Source organism: Malus domestica, chromosome 10 (assembly GCF_042453785.1).
Source record: "Malus domestica chromosome 10, GDT2T_hap1".
Lineage (NCBI taxonomy): Eukaryota > Viridiplantae > Streptophyta > Magnoliopsida > Rosales > Rosaceae > Malus > Malus domestica.
Window position 1 is genome coordinate 8027926 of NC_091670.1, and position 19106 is coordinate 8047031.

The 19106-nt window shown below is 37.5% G+C and overlaps 2 protein-coding genes across 2 annotated transcripts; one reads left to right on the top strand and one right to left on the bottom strand.

The window, feature by feature from the left end:
• Window positions 1-1955: 1955 nt before the first annotated feature.
• LOC103445152 (protein RTF1 homolog) lies at window positions 1956-5934 on the top strand. The gene is made up of 2 exons (XM_008384138.3): window positions 1956-2266; window positions 3663-5934. Exon 2 carries the CDS (start codon window positions 3708-3710, stop codon window positions 5679-5681), a length of 1974 nt encoding a protein of 657 aa, XP_008382360.1. The 5' UTR covers window positions 1956-2266; window positions 3663-3707; the 3' UTR covers window positions 5682-5934.
• Window positions 5935-8742: 2808 nt separating this feature from the next.
• LOC139188537 (uncharacterized) lies at window positions 8743-9093 on the bottom strand. Its single transcript, XM_070806127.1, has one exon. The coding sequence runs from the start codon at window positions 9091-9093 to the stop codon at window positions 8743-8745; it is 351 nt and encodes a 116-aa protein (XP_070662228.1).
• Between the last annotated feature and the right edge of the window lie 10013 nt (window positions 9094-19106).

A 19106-nucleotide genomic window follows, 5' to 3' on the forward strand; every position in this document is an offset into this window, starting at 1 on the left:
CAAAAAATGAAGTGTTGACTTGTAAGAACTAGCTAAAGGTAGCATCTTTCTTTCTTTATCTGTGGTTTCAACCAATCCTTGCCCTTCTCAAGTGGGATGCCTTACTCAATCAAGTAACGTAGAGCGTGCTTAATATGATTTTAAAATAATAAATCAATTGCGGAAGTAGATTTCAAATACTTTATACATTTGAGTTTTTGCTCTATTATTATCAATTACTTTAATACTCTATTTAGTAATAAGCTCCCGTTACTAAACTCGACATACATTTTTATTTAATGTCAACTGGGGATGGTTGATGGCAAGGGCGGATGTACATTGCGACAAAGGTGGTCCCAGGTGTCAGTGTACCTAGAGGCTGGAACAAGCATTTGAAGGTCTTCTGGGGACCTCTAAATGTTTGATACGAGTTCCTTTTGTGCCACCAAGTGCTTGATACAAGTCCCAAAATATTTGATGTAATGCTTCCTAAGCATATCTCGGCATCATTCACCAGGTTGTGTCGATCACACTTCAACACTCATCAGATTGCTCAGTAAATATCGATATCTATTGACATATTGCGCAACATAGTTCAACTCACGATAACAAGCTTAAGTGTTTGACGAAATGCCTCAATGAGTAAACTGCTATGTTTTTATCTAAAAAACTTGACTTTTAACATTAGGACCCCAAAGCTCAAATTCTGAATTCGTCCCTAGTTGACGGCCCTGAAAATAGAAAGAAAGTACCATCCAAAATAAGCAACAAAGAATAAGTGATTATTGATCTCATTGTGTTGAATCTAGACTTGGGACTCACCTAGTCCAATAGTACAAACGGACGTCAGTCATCGACAATATTAATCCCAAACGCCATGTCGTTTCCATGCAGTTTCTCAAAAACCAAAAAATATCAATGAGTTGACTTAGCGAGTTGATTAACTTTCCTAAAACAGGCAGAACTGTTTCAAAATTTACAAGCTCTTAAAATTCAGCGGGTTTCATGATTTTGTCTGCCGCAGTTGGATTATCCGGATAGATCTGACCGCCAAAGCCCTCATATTTTTTCAAGTGATTGATTTATTCTTCTTGTTGTTGCCCTTTGTTTGTTCGAATACCAAAAATTTGACTACTTTCTTTGTCTTGTTTGCTGAGAATTTTTGTTTTTTTAGGTTGGTTTTAAGAATTAAAATCGGTAAATACTAAATACCCTTTGGGTTTTGAGCGAGATCTGTTGTAATATGCAGAGATTAAGGATTAATATTGTCTGAAATTCAAAAGTTGTAATTCTGGGATTTGGTTGTTTAAGCTGGAAATTGTGGGAATTTGAGCAACAGGTTTTCAATACAGTCCTATTGTTTTTGAGAAGTTTTTCAACTCGTTGCCAGTGTCTTGGGGTTGGTTTTGAGCTGGAAATTTTGAGAATTAAGGAAGTGGGTGTTCCATGAGCAATCTTAGGGTTGAAAGGAGGGTTTTTTTTGGGGGAAATTTTTCGACATGTTGCCATTCTGTGAGTCGGTTTTGAGCTGGAAATTTAGGGAGTTTAAGCAATGGGTGTTCCATATACAATGTTAGGGTTGAAAGGAGATGTTGTTTTCGAGGAATTTGTTTACTCGCTAATTCGAAGTTTGTGTGTAGTTGAATGATTTTAGATGGGTTCATAAAGGATGAAGCCAAGCATCTCGATATATCTTGTGTTTCTTCTAGGGATGGAAAAAAATGTCGAAAATTCCAAACCGAATCGAAAAAATCTCAAATCTCAAATCCCGAAATTTTCGATACTCAATACCAAACTGATCCTGAAATTTCGGTACAGGAATCGGTCTCACACTTTCATTCATTCGGTAATCCCGAATATAATCGAAATAAAAAAATATATATATATTATTTAATTTTAAATATATATTTGAAATTGTTATTGCCGTCCGATTTAGTCGAGATTTAATCTCAACCGTTGAATACAAATCAAAGTTCAAACCCGCAGATAACTCAACTCAGTCACTCTCTCTCCGTCTCTTCTCGACTCGACGACCTCACCTCATACAACCTCACCACCCTCCTCGACCTCACCTCAGAATCCGGCCACACCCACATCACACGAGTTACTCACCTCTCTGATCTCTCTCTCTCGACTTCTCATCCCTCAGACCCTCACTGTGCAGGAGCCTTCCTTCACGGCACAGAGGCAGAGCCACGGTCACCGGCGCCGCTCACCTCTCTGATCTCTCTCTCGACTTCTTCATCCAGATTCCAGTGCACTGTGCACCGATTCTGCCCCAAATCAGGTAAATTTTGGAATTAATTTAGGGTTTGAAATTTAGGGTTTGTGAAATTTAAATTAGAGTTTGTGAAATTTAGCACTTGGAACTGATATGGAGGTAGAAGATATGTAATGGCTGAACGATAGTATTAGAAATTTTAGTGTTTCTACCCTCTGAGCATGTTCTTCTCACCAACGTTTTTATTGCTGGTTTTGGTAATTGATTTATTTAGGTTTTTTCTCGTTTTTGAAAGAAATGAAATTGAAAATGGTTATTTGTGTTTTGGGATTGACATTGGCCATGAAAATTGGAATTTAGCTCTGAAATGTGGTTTTATTTTGGGAAATTGAGTGCTTGTTTTGATTTCGACATTTTTGCTTAGTTTGGTTGATGAGAAATCGAAAAGTAATCGAATTGGAATTAGAAATTTTGGTGATTAATCTGGCCTGTGTAGTTTTGTTTTGTGATGGTAACTTAATAAGTTGTTCTTTTGTAGTACTGGAAATTAGGGGAAAGGTGAATGAGGTTCATAAATTCTTTAGCAGTCAGGTTTTTTGTTTACTGCGTCATGAAACGAAAGGTGGGTACCTGATTTTATCAGTTCCGAAGAAACCATGATTGCCCAATTTTTGCTGGTTGTTAATGCATATCATATGAGGTGGTTAAAGAAGAAAAAAGGGGGTGGCAGGGGCCGGGTGGTGGTTGCAGTTAATGGACACAATTGAATCCAAGTTCAAGTGGAACATATAATAAAAAAATCTGTTTTCTTCACTTTGAAGCATTTCAAACTCTTGTTCAATGTCCAAAGTTGGAATCTTTGTTTGTGTGAACTGTGAAATATGGTTTTTACTAGCCATTGTGTACTTTCATGCTTCAGTTAATGCTGATTTTTTAGTTCTTCCATCTCAGAGTTTTATCATTCTGATGTTCAAACTGATATCTTTCTGTTGCCTTTGTATGAAGTTCTTGTTTGAGCGACATTTTGAGGCCTAATGGGAAACCTTCTGACACATACTCTCATTTTGAGATTAGCCCAAAAGCCCAAAACTATTTGAGTATTCCCAATTTGTCCCAAAACCCCGAAACTATTTCAGGATTCCCGAAATTTGGGATTCCCGAAAATTTGGTTTGGGATCCGGTCTTGAAATTGGGATTCCCAAAAACTTCGGTTTGGGAATCGGGACTTGGTTTTCAGTTCGGTATTGCATACCGAACCAGCCCTAGTTTCTTCTGTGTGAAATTGTGAATTATTAGCGGTCATCAAAAGTGTTAGTAGCAGATTAGAATTTTTAGGTTTCAAAATTTTTGTTACAAACTAATGTGTTTACTATCAAGTTGAAGTAGTTTTGAACCAACAGATGGAAATAATATGTTGATGATTTTATATTCTTTTCAAATGCTGACTTTATGAGTTCTTCAGGAACGTGAGTAAAACACCAAAACATACCGGAAGGGACAGCGGATAATGGCTGAATTAGAAAATTTGCTCTTGGAGGCTGCGGGAAGAACAAGTTCATCGGGGAAAAACCGACACTCACATTCATCATCTAGGAGGAGACGTGGGGGTTCATATTCTGATGGAGGAAGTGACTCCAGAGGTGATGATTCTGATGATGGTCGTGGCTATGCAAGCAGGAAGCCCTCTGGACCTCAAGTTCCTTTGAAGAAGAGGCTGGACCCAACAGAAGTAGACGATGAACAAGGTAGCCAGGAAGAAGGTGGTTATAATGATAGTGGTTCGGATCGTGGTGGGGACAGCAATGAATCTGATGTTGGCAGTGATCTTTACAAGGATGAAGACGATAGGCGGAAGCTTGCAGAGATGTCTGAACTTCAAAGAGAGCTAATTCTGTCTGAAAGAGCACAGAAGAAAGATGACAAGAGTTTAAAGGAGAAGTTCCGACCAAAGTGGGACAAAGGGAAGGCCCCACAGTCCCGGAAAGAGACTCCACCTCTTCCGTCCTCTCGTGTGCGTTCATCAGCCAGATCTGCTGACAGGGCAGCTGCCAAGGATGATGCATTGAATGAGTTACGAGCAAAACGTTTGAAGCAGCAGGACCCTGAGGCTCACCGCAAGTTGAGAGATGCTTCTAGAGGAGGAAGTTCAAGCAGTCGAAGTTTCTCACACCTGAACAGGAAATCCTTCACTGCAGTGGGTCGGAGTAGCTCTAGTCAGAGTGACAGTGATAGTAGGTCTCGTAGTGAAGATGATGGATCATCAGGGGATGATGCAATGATTGACAGTGATGATGAAAGGTCAGAGGGACTAACTTTTGATGATATAAAGGAGATTACCATTCGAAGGTCAAAACTTGCAAAGTGGTTTATGGAGCCGTTCTTTGAAGAGTTAATTGTGGGTTGCTTTGTGAGGGTTGGAATTGGGAGGTCAAAATCTGGGGCTATCTATAGGCTCTGCATGGTCCGGAATGTTGATGCATCAGATCCTGATCGACAGTACAAACTGGAGAACAAAACCACACATAAGTATCTGAATGTTGTTTGGGGCAATGAGAACTCTGCTGCCAGGTGGCAGATGGCTATGATTTCCGACTCAGCGCCGCTGGAGGAGGAGTTTAAACAGTGGATTAGAGAGGTGGAGAGAAGTGGTGGCCGATTGCCAAGCAAAGAGGACGTGTTGGAAAAGAAGGAGGCCATAAAAAAAACCAACTCATTTGTCTACTCAGCCGCAACTGTGAAGCAGATGATACAGGAGAAAAAGTCTGCTTCGTCAAGGCCATTAAACATTGCGCTTGAGAAGGACCGGTTGAGGAGGGAGTTAGAAGTTGCAAAAAGCAAGCAAGATGATGCAGAGGTGGAGAGGATCGAGACAAGATTACAGCAATTAGAAGCACGCCGGCAATCACAGGGGAAAGATAGCAAGGCTATTAGGCTTGCTGAGATGAACAGAAAAAACAGGGTTGAGAATTTCAAGAATGCATCAGAATTAAAACCTAAGAATATAGGTTTGAAAGCGGGGGAGGCCGGTTATGATCCTTTTTCAAGGAGATGGACTAGGTCAAGGAATTACTATGTGTCAAAGCCCGGTGAACAAAAAGAGGAGGCAGAGGCAATAGCAGTGGCTGATGGAGCCTTGGCAGATATAGAAAGTAATGGGACAGCCGTGGTGGGAGCAGTACGGGCTGGCATGGCAGCAACTGCAGCAGCTTTGGAAGCTGCAGCTGGTGCGGGGAAGCTGATTGATACGAGTGCCCCTGTTGATTTTGGAACAGAGTCAAATCTAAAGCATAATTTTGAGCTGCCAATCTCATTGGCTGCTCTTCAAAAGTTTGGCGGGCCACAGGGAGCTCAGAAAGGGTTCCTGGCAAGGAAGCAGCGAATAGAAGCAACAGTTGGGTGCCAAGTCCCGGAGAATGACGGGAGGAGGCATGCACTGACACTTACAGTTAGCGACTACAAGAGAAGAAGAGGGCTTCTCTGAAATGGCAATGGTCCAACCAAGATAACAACCAGAGAGGCAAGACGGATCATCTTCAGCAACAAACAGGACTGGTTTTCGACGGTAAAAGCTTGTTCGTGTAGTCTATTTGTTTGGTCCTTATTTACAATTAAAAATAAGAAGACTGTATTTGTGTGATTTATTTACTGGAAGTTTGGAAGAGCACAAATAATGCACAGCTTGTGAGAGATTTGATATTTACAACTTTAATGAGATTACTGTTGTTTTTTGGAAACTATGAGATTACTGTTGTTGTTTTTTTTTTTTTTGGAAGATTACTGTTGTTTCATTCAAATGTTGTTTTGCTTTTTGTTTTTCATACGATCGATATTAAGGGAAGAGAAACTACACACACGAGTTTTCTTCAGTTTGAAGCTCCTGTGGTGTCAAATAGGCCCATCGTGATTTTTCTTCAGTTTCCTTGGCTTTCAATCCCCTCGTTTGAAGCTAATTTAACTTTCTATTAGTTAGTTGAAAATCCAAGATATCAAAGGGGAACTTCGGACAAAGTCACCGTGCCAAAATGTTCAACTCCATTAGCTTCCTCCCTGACGAAAGCACAACTAGATTACTGAATAAACCGTTTAAACTTTACCTCTCCTCAGCACGGGCGTAGAGGGTTACAAACGTATGTCCTCGAATAACCAAATTTTCTGGAGTCGTTTGAGAGAAAAACCAAAAGGTTTATTGATTAATTATGAATGGATGCATTACATTGGGAGCGTCTTTGACTTAAACAGAACCCTTGGAAAGGCTCAAGCGTCTTTGGGAAAAAGAACACATTGAGTGGATGTAAATTGAAAGGTCTGACTTTTATTACAAAATTTAAAATATGGTTTTGGAAGCTTCAGATGGCTAAATCCATCATATGTCACGAAAAAATGGTGAGAAGAACTGGGACTCTGCACTCTTTTTAGAAAGGTATTATGACCCCAAAATTAGAGTTCGGACACCAAATTTATAGATTACTATTGCATCATTTTGTCTTCCTTCGGTCAATTGCGTTTGCATTCCATTCGGCAATTTGTTCTACATTAGAAATAAACATTTTTTTTACTAGGTAGCTAATTTTTGTCAATTCTCAAACTTATCCCCATAACCGTAATAATTACAAACAAATAATCTCAACATCTTGAGATTTTGAGAAAACATGAGTACCAACTTGAGCCAAAGTATAATGAGGAATGTAAGTATTGGACCAACTCCAACGCTGGGAGTAAGTCCTAAACTTTCCCTCCCATTTCTCTCAAACTCTTGTTCTAAAATTGGGTTAAGTGTTAAAACTTAAAAAAAAACTCAAATTCTCCTTAAGATTTAGCCCAAAATTAGTAGTAGAGCCCACATGTGAGGGTGGAACAAAGGAAGTGGACTGGACTCGTCCAGCACAGACGCGTCAAAGGCCCATCACACTCGCACTAGCCCAGCCCTCCTCAGCTTCGCTGGTCCACCCACGTGGGTATGTCGGGCTGTTGTCGACCCGTGACACAAGCTCAACGGATCTTTTTGGTGATCTGACAGCCAGAATTCAAATGGATCATGGAGATCCAATGGTCCACTTTAATTTATTTAATTTTTAGTTTCGTATTTATATATTTATTGAATTCAAAGGTTGAGATCAAATATAATTAAATCTAGCGGTAAAAAAAAAGATCTAATAGTCCAAATTTAAATCCAACAGCTAAAATAATTAAAAAAAATGATTTATCTCAAAATTCACCCAAAACTTTATAAATATCTATGTATTTGTTCAAACATCCACACAAAACTCACATTTTCCCTACAATTCTTCCAATTTTTCTTTCTACCCTCTTCCAAAACCATTTGTTCCCATTTCCAAAATTTTCAAGATGGCAAAAGATCATATTAGAGGTCGTATTGGACCTTTGAGGAAGATATTGCTTTATGCTTGACATCAGTTTAGTGATTTTTCACTATTTATTGGAATTTAAATATTTTTATGTTAAAATGTTCATAAAATAAATTTAGGATAGTCAACATAATTTATTTTTTTTCAAAAGTTAATTTTAAAAATAGTCTAAATTCATTATTTAATAATCTGAGGTTAAAATTTTAGGTCAAAATATTTGAAGCAGAAAAATTGTTTATGGGCTAAAACTTTTAAGTATTACTCCAAGGGTTGGAGATGATCTTATTATCTTGTCATTATTAAGCTTAATCCTTATTTGTTGATTTTTTTATTTAATTATTTCTAGAATTATAAATTTTTATATTCTAGGCCGGCAAACGATTATTTCCCATTTAAGGATATAAAAATTTATGATTTTTATTTTGTCATTGAATAAAAGTTTATAATTGAAGAAATAATTAAATAAAAAATATTAAGAAATAAAACCATGGGATTTTCGCACTAAAAGCTAGCCAAGTGGAGCGGTCGAGCCAAGCTCAAGACTTTAGGCCATCTCCAACCGATTCGGCCAGAAGGCTGAAAATAGTCAGAAATGGCACAAAATCTGTCTTCAACTGAGGGCCAGGCCAAAGGGCTCGTGGGCCCCACTAGGCCAAAAAAGGAGAAAAGGGCTAACTGGTTAGCCCAACCCAGCCAGCCAGCCCCAGGAGGGGGCGGATTTTGAAGCTGACGTCATTTAGCCGTTATATTTGATTTTTTTTTTTACAAATTTTTTTTAAAAAACTTTAAAAATTCTATTTTTTTCCTATAACTTCCTAAACCATTAAACAATATTAAATAACATTAAGTAACATGAAACAACATTAAACAATATTAAATAATATTAAATAACATTAAATAACATTAAACAACATAAAAAATTATTTAACAACATGAAACTTAAACAACATTTTTAAAAACATTTAACAACATAAAACTTAAACGTCTACTCTATGCTTTTTTTGGCCCAAAGATGTGCAACAAGATCCTATTGTAGGTACTTGTTTGTGGCACGGGAACATATCATCTTGTGGCTCCTCATGTACTCATTCAAATAGATAGTATCAGTTCTTGGATTCACAGGCAAATTAGGCCCATCATTATTTTTGCAAGAGCCCTTGACCTATTTAGATCCTGTTAGTCGTCATCAGACTCTCCATCAATATACCCATCATGCTTATCCTCAACAATCATGTTGTGTAATATGATGCAAGACATCATGATGGAGTCCAAATTTTCTCGACTACACCCTCTTGCCGGTTCCTTGATGATCTTCCACCGTGCTTGTAGAATACTGAAAACTCTCTTAACATCTTTCCGGTATGCCTCTTGGTGCAAGGCAAACCACTTTTCGACGTCATTCGTAGGGTTTGGAATTGCTTGGACAAGTGTCGCCCACTTTGGGTAGATGCCATCTACAAAGTAATACCCTGTATTGTACTGACGGATGTTGATGTAGTAGTCAAGTTGAGGTGATTTACCTTCCATCAGGTTATTGAAGAGGGGTGAAAGCCCAAGAATTGTAATTTCATTTTGGGATCCAGGGACTCCAAAGAAAACATGTCAGGTCCATGTGTCATACGAGGCAACCGCCTCTAACACAATAGTTAGCTTTCTCGACTTTTCGCTAAAGCATCATTGCCATCCGGTGGGACAGTTCTTCCAATTCCAATGCATGTAGTCTAATAACTCTATCATGCCGGAAAGCCACGGTCTTCAGCTTTGTGAATGAGCCGATATCTTCTTGATTTGGCTCACAGAGGTACTCCTCTTTGTAAAGCTGAACAATTGTGTCACATAATTCACCAAGAGTATCAAGGCATGTAAACTCAGACATACCATATGTATCATCCATCGAATCGGCTAGGAAGGCATAGGTCATTATTCAGAGTGCAATAGTAACCTTATGATGAGGTGAGAAACCAGGGTGGCATGCTCTGTCCAGCTTTTGTAGAAAGTATGGATTGACCTACTAGACATCATGAAGTAAACACTCGAAGACATGATGTTTTATGCGGAAGCGACGTCTGAAATCATCTTCTATGTATTCATCAGATTGGCATATGTCATTACTCTATTTCGTGGTTTGTAAGAGCGACTAGCAATAGAGCCACCCCATTGAGGTTGTTCCTCAGTTGGTTGACACACCATGACCTCAACCATGGCTGCCACATATTCTGTGTTGCGTTGTGCTTCAATCTTCTTCATCAGACTTCTCATCTTCTCGTCTTATCTGCGCCCATTTTTCTTCCAATGGGAATTGGATGAAGACCCCAAGTTGGAATCCAAAGTTGCAATTCATTGCAAACTTGAATTGAAAGAGATTGAATATGAAGGTGTGTGAATTATAGCCCAATATCCACCATATTTATGGACATTAGATCAGTTGAATTTGAAGGTGTGTGAAACCAACGACTAGCTGACGACGGACGTCATGCTTAGGTTAGTTATCATTGGATTTGAATTTTTTTTGGCAAATTTTTTTTTTAAAAAATTTAAAAAATTCTCACTTTTTCCTATAAATTTAAGTTGTTGTAGTTTTAAATTTAAGTTGTTGTAGTTTTTTTTAATTTAAATAATAAATTATGTTTGGCTCTTGGTTGGAAATGGTTTTTGTCACAGGGCTATGTTTGGCCCTTGGTTGGAGATGGTAAGAAATATGGTCTTACACTAGTCGTTAAAATATTAATTTCTTTGAAAGCCAAAGGGCTAAAACAAGCCCTCTAGCCCTCCTTCGGTTAAAGATTGCCTTAGTGCCTAGGCAGCTAGGTGAGGGCCTACACGGACTAGGTGGATTTAAGTAAATTTATTATATATTGTATAAATAAATCCTTATTTATACTTAAAACACACAAACATAATTACCACTCACTACTATGGTCTGGTGGTATTCCTCTTCACTTGAAAGTGAGAGGTCTTAGCTTCGAATCTCGTAGATGGCGAATTCGGTACCAAATTAGGCTACCCATTGTGTGATTTGCCAAACTCCCCCTCCCCTCAGTGTAAAAATATTGATATACTGACAAAAAAACACAAACATAATTATAATGAGATAGATAAATTGAAAAATAAAATGACATATCAATTATAAAGTATTACGATATACTCACAAAAAAACACAAACATAATTATAATGAGATAGATAAATTGAAAAATAAAATGACATATCAATTATAAAGTATTACGATATACTCACAAAAAAACACAAACATAATTATAATGAGATAGATAAATTGAAAAATAAAATGACATATCAATTATAAAGTATTACAACGTATTGAAAACATGGGGAACAAGCATATAATTAATGTTCATCCAAATATTCAACAAGTCTCTTACATTTTATTGAAGAGGTGTGCTATTCACACACCCCAAATTACTTCTCACATACCCTTGTTAATTTGTATCCGTTGATCTTCTTCAATTTATCCGATCCGACGGTTGAAAATTAAAAGGGTGTGTGAGAAGTAAAATGGGGTGTGTGGATATCACACCTCTTATTGAAAATTTAAATTCAAAATGAAAGTTATCGATTTTTTAAATGAAAGTCGCAACCTAAGTGGGTTTAGATGGCTAGGCGGAAGATTGAGCGGGTCTAGACGCACTTTCTTAATTTTCATATGTCTAGGAACTAATCAGGATGGTGACCAATTACCTCGCCTAGGCGGCGCTAGGCATAAATTTTTAAAACAGTGCTTTATTGATTTAGCTCTGAATTTTTAATCTACTTGTCTTTTTTCTTACTTATTTTTACATTGATTAGTCTCTTCGTAGGGGTCCACGCGAAAGGCTTTTGATAATCACCTGATGTGCGCAACTTACAGTTTTTTATTTCATTATTTATATTTGTATTTTTCGGTTTGTTTTCATTCTCTTTTTCGAGTAAGGAGGTTTTGAATGCAAACATTGTTACCTGAGTTTTTTTTTTTTTGGTTGGAAGAGATGCTTTATTTTTTTCGTGAAGCAATAGAATGGTTTTTCATTGGTCAGTACAAGTTAATTGGGTATATTGCTTCAATGACTAAGAAATTAATTTGGAGTATATTTGTACAATAAAACAAATTAGAGTAAATCCTTATATAGTTACCGCAAACACAAACGTACAAGCGTTACCAGCACAAATTTGTCACAAAAATCAATAGATGCAATAAACCTATATCGGTGACCACACTGGTCATCACTAAAAAGCGAGGTCACATAAATCATTACATAAAAGTGATAACACATAAAGTCATCGTTAAAAGACGATACCACATAATTCATTCATCAATGAGAAGAATACACACAACCATTGCTTACGCGCGATCGCAATACTTGCAAGGTGAGTCAACAAAACAACTATACAACTTCAAGAAAGACAAAGACCAGCTACACCTTAGTGGAGGACAAAGACACTCTAGCCAAAGACCACATGCACCTTTACCGCACTAGTGAAAGTGAACTATGCAACACCCACGAGTTGAGGCACCACCAGATCTAGTTGCACAAGGTGGCAGAGTTGCTAGATCTAACATACTAGGTGGCAGAGCTGCCGATCTAAATGTGCAAGACAGTGTAACCACCAAATCAGTCAAGGAGAGTGACATCACCATGGAAACGAGTTGATAGAAGTGGAAGGGTTAGCAAAGGTGGGAGAAAAAATTGAAGAAGATGAATGGAGCCTCTGTGCAAAACTAAGAGAAAGGGGTGCAGAGGATGTAGCAGAGGTGGAAAGGTTATAAGTGTTGGATTTATTCAATATAAATCAACCATAAATGGTCTACTATATGTAATAGGAATGTATAAGTTGGAAATCAGTTAAGTTGCGATTTGATATCCTTATATCAATCCTACATTGAGTGTCTTACATTATAGGTAGGTTTTTGATTGAATCCTTAATAATATATGATTATGATATTTTACTTGAGAGCCAAGAAAGGAGAGTTTTAGTTTTCCTTTATGGATGGAATCTAAGACTTTTTTGCTAGTATATAAACACCGGTCCCTGCTAACCCTAGAACACGACAACTAAGGCTTCCCATAGAGCATTGTCATAAAGCTAGGAGTTTACAGAAGAGTTGGTGTTTTCTCTCTTAATCACGGCGTGCCGATACAAGTGTTAAAGTTGATCACGCATTCTCTGCATGGTTACTGCACCTTTAACAAGTAAGAGTTTCATATGAGTTATATATTTATGTATACTGTGTTTTGATCATACAAACATCACGGCTAACAATTGGTATCAGAGCCATTGTTTGGATGGTTAAAATCGTTAAGATTGATATCATATGTGATTTTCGAATGAAAAGCATGCAGCATAAAATTCTTAACATGCATAAAAGATATAGTTAATTTGCAGATGAGATCTTGCATAGTTCATGTCAAATTTAAACTGTTTTGCTTGATTGTTAGTACTTCGGTACTTATAAAGTTAAAGATGATCAGCATCTACATAATTCAATTAATCATATATTCAAGCTACAACCGTTTATCATGAAAGATTGAATTATGTATTTAAGGTAGCTGTTCATAAAATTACATTCAATATATGATATAGAGACTGTTCATCTTGCTCACAAGTGTTGATCATTGTTTTCTGGATCATATGTGAATGGTATGGCATGATTTATGTGACACATCGGTTGTGGGGTTCTCATCTTGCTCACAAGTGTTGGGAATCGGCATGAAGGAAACTAGTGTAGCGCATAAGTCAGTGTCAAAAGACATATTGATTCATCTTGCTCACAAGTGTTGAATCAATTTCGTTTTTATAAAGTTTTTGGATTGTTTTAATCAATGCATGCATGTTGTATGTATATTCAGTGATGAATGTTGTGAACACTGTTTAAACCCTAAGTGGAACAAACTACAAAAAGTGGAAACAAGACCTTGAGATCTGTCTAGGGCTAATGGATTTAGACATAGCAACAAGAGAGAATTCTCCTCCAAAACCTGCTTCTGATGCTGTAGTTGATGTCAAAGCAAAATATGAAAGATGGCAGAAGGCTAATCGAATTGCTCTCTTGGTGATTAAAAGATCTATGTCTGACACAGTGAGAGATGGCATTCCTGAATCCGAGAATGCCAAGGAGTTCTTGGCATCTATTGACGAGAAGTTCAAAGAATCAGATAAGGCAGAAACTGGTAATCTCATGAATGAACTTATGACCAAAAGGTATAATGGTATGGGATGTGTGAGGGAACATATATTAGAACTGCTAGATATTGGTGCTAAATTGAATGCCCTCAAAGTCCCTATGAGTGATCCTTTCTTAGTTCATGTGGCACTTAACTCACTACCGAATGAGTACTCACAATTAAAGAGCACATACAATGCACAAAATGAGAAGTGGAGCCTCAATGAACTGATTACAATTTGTGTGCATGAGGAGTAGCACATAAGGCAGGAAATTTTTGAGAAAAAGGTGAACATGGTAACTGATCACCATAACAACCAGGGGCGGAGCCACCAAGGGACTAGGGTAGTCCCCGGCCCATCCTGACTTCATCTGAGGTGTGAACCTCATGGAAGAAGATAAAGCAAACGACGTCGTTAAACCGTTTTGATTTTAAATCTTTTCGACTGTCTAATGAAACGATAAGTTTGGCAGACGAGTTTTAAAAGAGATGCGCAATTTTAAATGGAAAAAGCAACCCCACTTTTGGTTCAATTCTCTCACCTAACAGTAATATACACCCTATAATTTTCTAAAGCAACCCACCTTCTTTATTTGCAGACCTCTCCCCCTTTTCCTTCTTTTTCTACTTCTTTGTATTTTCTTTAGCCTTCCACAACCTACCTCTTACTTGGTTGTCTGGGTTTTTACATTTTTTTCTTCTTAGTATTGAATTTAAGAGAATTTTTTCAGTTTTGTGAGGATTACACAAATTGCATATGTCAACATGTTATGAATTCAACTTTTTACACACACTCATATATATACATATTTGTGAAAGGCCCATCCTCATTCAGAATTCTGGCTCCGCCACTGATAACAACACTGCAAAACAGGAGCACAACAAAGTAGCATCTCATCATTCCAAAATTGGTGCAAACAAAGGGTCCAAAACTGTTTAGGGAAAATGTTTCTTCTGCAAGAAACCTGGACATATGAAGAGACATTGCCAGAAATATAAAAAGTGGCTTGACAATGGTAAGGGAAAAGGTAATGTTATGATTTTTAAAGGTGAAGTTTTAGTTTGTTTTGAAACAAATAATGTTGAATATGCTGGAGATTCTTGGTGGCTTAACAGTGGTGCTTCAATACATGTGACAAACTCTTTACAGGGCTACACAAGCAAGAGAGTGCCAATAAGGGATGAAGTCTCAGTGATAGTTGGGAATGGAGGAAGAGCTGTTGTTGAGTTTATTGGAATAGTTAGAATAAAATTAGAGTCTGGTTTTACATTAGACCTTGAGAATGTGTGCTATGTACCTTCAATTCGAAGGAATTTAGTATCAGTTAGTCAGCTAGTTATGAAAGATTTTATATTTTCAATAAATAACAGTGGCTTTTCAATTCACAAAAACTCTCAGATTATTGGGAATGGTTTGCATATTGGTGGTATGTTTCGACTGAATTGCAAGGAATCATGTCGAGTAGCACATTTAATTGGACAGAAGAGATTGAATCAAGATGAGACTTCATCCACTCTTTGGCACAAAAGATTAGGGCATATTTCAATTGAGAGAATAAAGAACCTAAGTAAAAGTGGCATACTTCCACCACTTGAGTTTGACAATCCGGTTACATGTATTGAATGCATTAAAGGAAAAATGGTGAGTTCACACAAGAAAGATGCAATCAGAAGTAATGGATTACTAGAGCTCATACACACTGACATATGTGGGCCTTTCCCCACGCCAACTTATGATGGCTATAGGTACTTCATAACTTTCATAGATGACCATTCGCGATATTGTTACTTATATTTGCTTACTGAGAAATCCAGTGCTTTGAATGCTTTTCAAATTTACAAGGCTGAAGTTGAAAAACAGTTGGATAAGAAAATAAAAAATGTAAGGTCTGATAGAGGTGGTGAATACTACGGAAGATACACTGAACATGGAAGAAATCCAGGACCCTTTGCACTTTATCTGCAAAGTGAAGGAATTGTAGCTCAATATACAAATCCTGGAACACCACAACAAAATGGTGTCTCTGAGAGAAAGAATCGTACCTTAAAGGATATGGTAAGAAGTATGATGAGCACTACCAACTTGCCAATGTTTCTATGGGGTGATGCAATTAAAACTGCAAACTATATATGCAATAGGGCACCAAGCAAGTCTGTCACTTCAACACCTTTCGAAATTTGGAACAACAGAAAGCCTAGCTTGTTACATTTGAGAATATGGGGATGTAAAGCAGAAGCAAGAGCATATAATCCTCAGGAAAAGAAGTTAGATCCCAAAACTGTAAGTTGCTATTTCATTGGCTATCCACTTAGAACCAAGGGATATAGATTTTATTGTCCTGGAAATTCTATGCGTTTCATTGAGATAAATAAAGTGAAATTCATAGAAGAGATGACAGAGGGAGTCTTAAATCACAGCTTGGTTTTTTAAGAACAAGATGAATCTAATTTACAGGAAAATGTAGAAAACACTGAGGTGCAGACTCCAAACACAAGCCACAGTCTTCTCTTGCCACCAATTACTGAGAATACTGAGAATGTTGTGCAAAATGATGCCACTAATGATAATATACACAATATGGAATAACCGAATGTCATTAATGATACTCCACATAAACCAGTACAAGTTACAGAACCAATTCCTGAAGTACTTGCACCTATGCTTCGAAAATCTACAAGACTAAGGAAATCAGCCATCTCAGACGATTTTATGTTGTATTTGAGTGAAACAGATATCAACATTGGTGAACCTGCAACATATAAGGAGGCTGTAAGTGGATTGCAGCAAGAATAGTGGGTAAAAGCCATGGAGAGTGAACTTGAATCCATGAAAAAGAATAAAGTGTGGGAACTTACAGTGTTACCAAAGGGAGCAAAGCCAATCAGATGTAAGTGGGTGTATAAGACTAAGAAGGACTCCAAGGGAGAAATTGAAAGATTCAAGGCTAGACTTGTAGCCAAGGGATACACTCAACAAGAGGGAATTGATTACACTGAAACATTCTCACCAGTCTCAACAAAAGATTCATTCAGGTTTGTAATGGCTTTGGTGACTCATTATGATCTTCATTTACATCAAATGGATGTAAAAACTGCATTCCTAAATGGTACTTTGGAGGAAGAAATTTATATGCAACAACCTGAGGGATTCATTGATGCAGATGGTAAGGAATTAGTGTGCAAACTCAGGAAATCGATTTATGGCCTCAAACAGGCTTCAAGACAATGGTACTTGAGGTTTGATGAAGTAATGCAATCACATGGTTTCACTGAGAATTCGGAAGATGAATGTATATATTTTAAATCCTGTGGGAGACACTTCACCATATTTGTGCTATATGTGGATGATATCCTCATAGCTAGCACTGATTTGACCTTACTGCATGAGGCCAAATTAATACTCAGTGACAATTTTGAGATGAAGGATATGGGCGAAGCAACCTATGTCTTGGGGATAGAAATAACTCGTGACAAAGAGAGAGGTTTGCTTGGAATATCACATAAGGGATATATTGACAAGATACTCAAGAGGTTCAATATGTCAACTTGCAGTGGTTGTGATGTGCCAGTGACTAAAGGAGATAAACTGAGCAAGCTGCAGAGCCCTCGAACTGAAGCTGAAAAACTTGAGATGAATGACAAGTCGTATGCTTCAGTTGTAGGGAGCTTAATGTATGCACAAGTATGCACAAGACCTGACATTGCTTTTGCATTAAGCTTGTTGGGGAGATATCAATCGAACCCTGAACATGCCCATTGGATTGCAGCAAAGAAGGTGCTTAAATATTTGCAGAAAACCAAAGACTATAAGCTGGTATACAGGAGAAGTGATAAGCTCGAGTTGGTTGGCTACTGTGATTCAGATTTTGCGGGATGTCAAGACTCACTAAAATCTACCTCTAGCTACATTTTTATGATGGCAGGAGGAGCGATCTCATGGAAAAGTATGAAACGGAAAAATGTAGCTACCTCTACTATGATGGCTGAATATATGGCTTGTTACGAAGCAACTTCTCAAGCGGTTTGGATTGGAAAGTTTATAGAGGGTATGAGGGTCCTCCATATTGTCACAAATCCGTTGAAGATATTTTGTGACAGTACTGCTGCAATTTTCTAGTCCAAGAACACCAAGAGATCTTCTGGGACTAAGCACATGCATATCAAGTATAAGTTGGTTAGGGAAAAAATTAAGCAAGGGTTCATAAAGATTAGCTATATAGATACTGAATCAATGCTTGCGGATCCCTTGAACAAACCACTTCCAGTCATGTCTTTCAAGAAGCATGTAGAAAACATGGGATTGATCTCGAACTTAGATATGCTGAGTTAGTGGGAGTAGAAAACTGGTTTTAGCTGCAGTCAATAAGTGAGCTAAACTCATTGAGTTTTAAGGTTCGAGGTGTGGTTTGTTTCCGAGGTTGGGTTTGAATAAAGATTGTTTTAATTTTTGTGTTCACATGATGCATGCATATTTTAAATTCTTTTTAGGCATAAGTCTGTTTTGGAATAATGAAAGTTTACGTTGGTAAACATGCAGAATGCATGAATAGCATAACGTGTCATTTTGGAATGACAAAAGGGTTTGCGTTGGCAAACATATGGAATGCTTAAAAGCAGAAAAGCATAAGGTGGCTTTGGAATGGTAAAAAGTTTACATTGGTAAACATATAGACCATTTAAAAGCATAAGGTCTTACTTATGAAAGTTACGATAAAGTGGACCAGAGATGATATAGAATAAGACAATTCTTGAGTTAAAGTGCATCTCTAGATCATAATCTGATGGTTTTCATGTGAATGGTTGACTCAATGTGTGTGATTATGAAGGTTCTGAGATGAATTATCTTTACAACCTTGTTAGTCCTACATTGAGAAGTCCATTTGATAGAAATTTAAATTAAGGATGGGATTGGGTCGCAGTAATATGGCCATTAAAGAAACAATGATCTCCGACATATGTTTGAAGCATGATCATTACAATTAAGTAGACCAAGTGGGAGAATGTTGGATTTATTCAATATAAATCAACCATAAATGGTCTACTCTATGTAATAGGAATGTATAAGTTGGAAATCAGTTAAGTTGCGATTTGATATCCTTATATCAATCCTACATTGAGTGTCATACATTATAGGTAGGTTTTTGATTGAATCCTTAATAATATATAATTATGATATTTTACTTGAGAGCCAAGAAATGAGAGTTTTAGCTTTCCTTTATGGATGGAATCTAAGACTTTTTTGCTAGTATATAAACACTGGTCCCTGCTAACCCTAGAACACGACAACTAAGGCTTCCCATAGAGCATTGTCATAAAGCTAGGAGTTTACAGAAGAGTTGGTGTTTTTCTCTCTCGATCACGGTGTGCCGATACAAGTGTTAAAG

Excerpts from the sequence above, each read along its gene's own strand:
- LOC103445152 (XM_008384138.3), top strand. The coding sequence starts at position 3,708 with ATGGCTGAATTAGAAAATTTGCTCTTGGAGGCTGCGGGAAGAACAAGT.
- LOC139188537 (XM_070806127.1), bottom strand. The coding sequence starts at position 9,093 with ATGGAAGGTAAATCACCTCAACTTGACTACTACATCAACATCCGTCAG.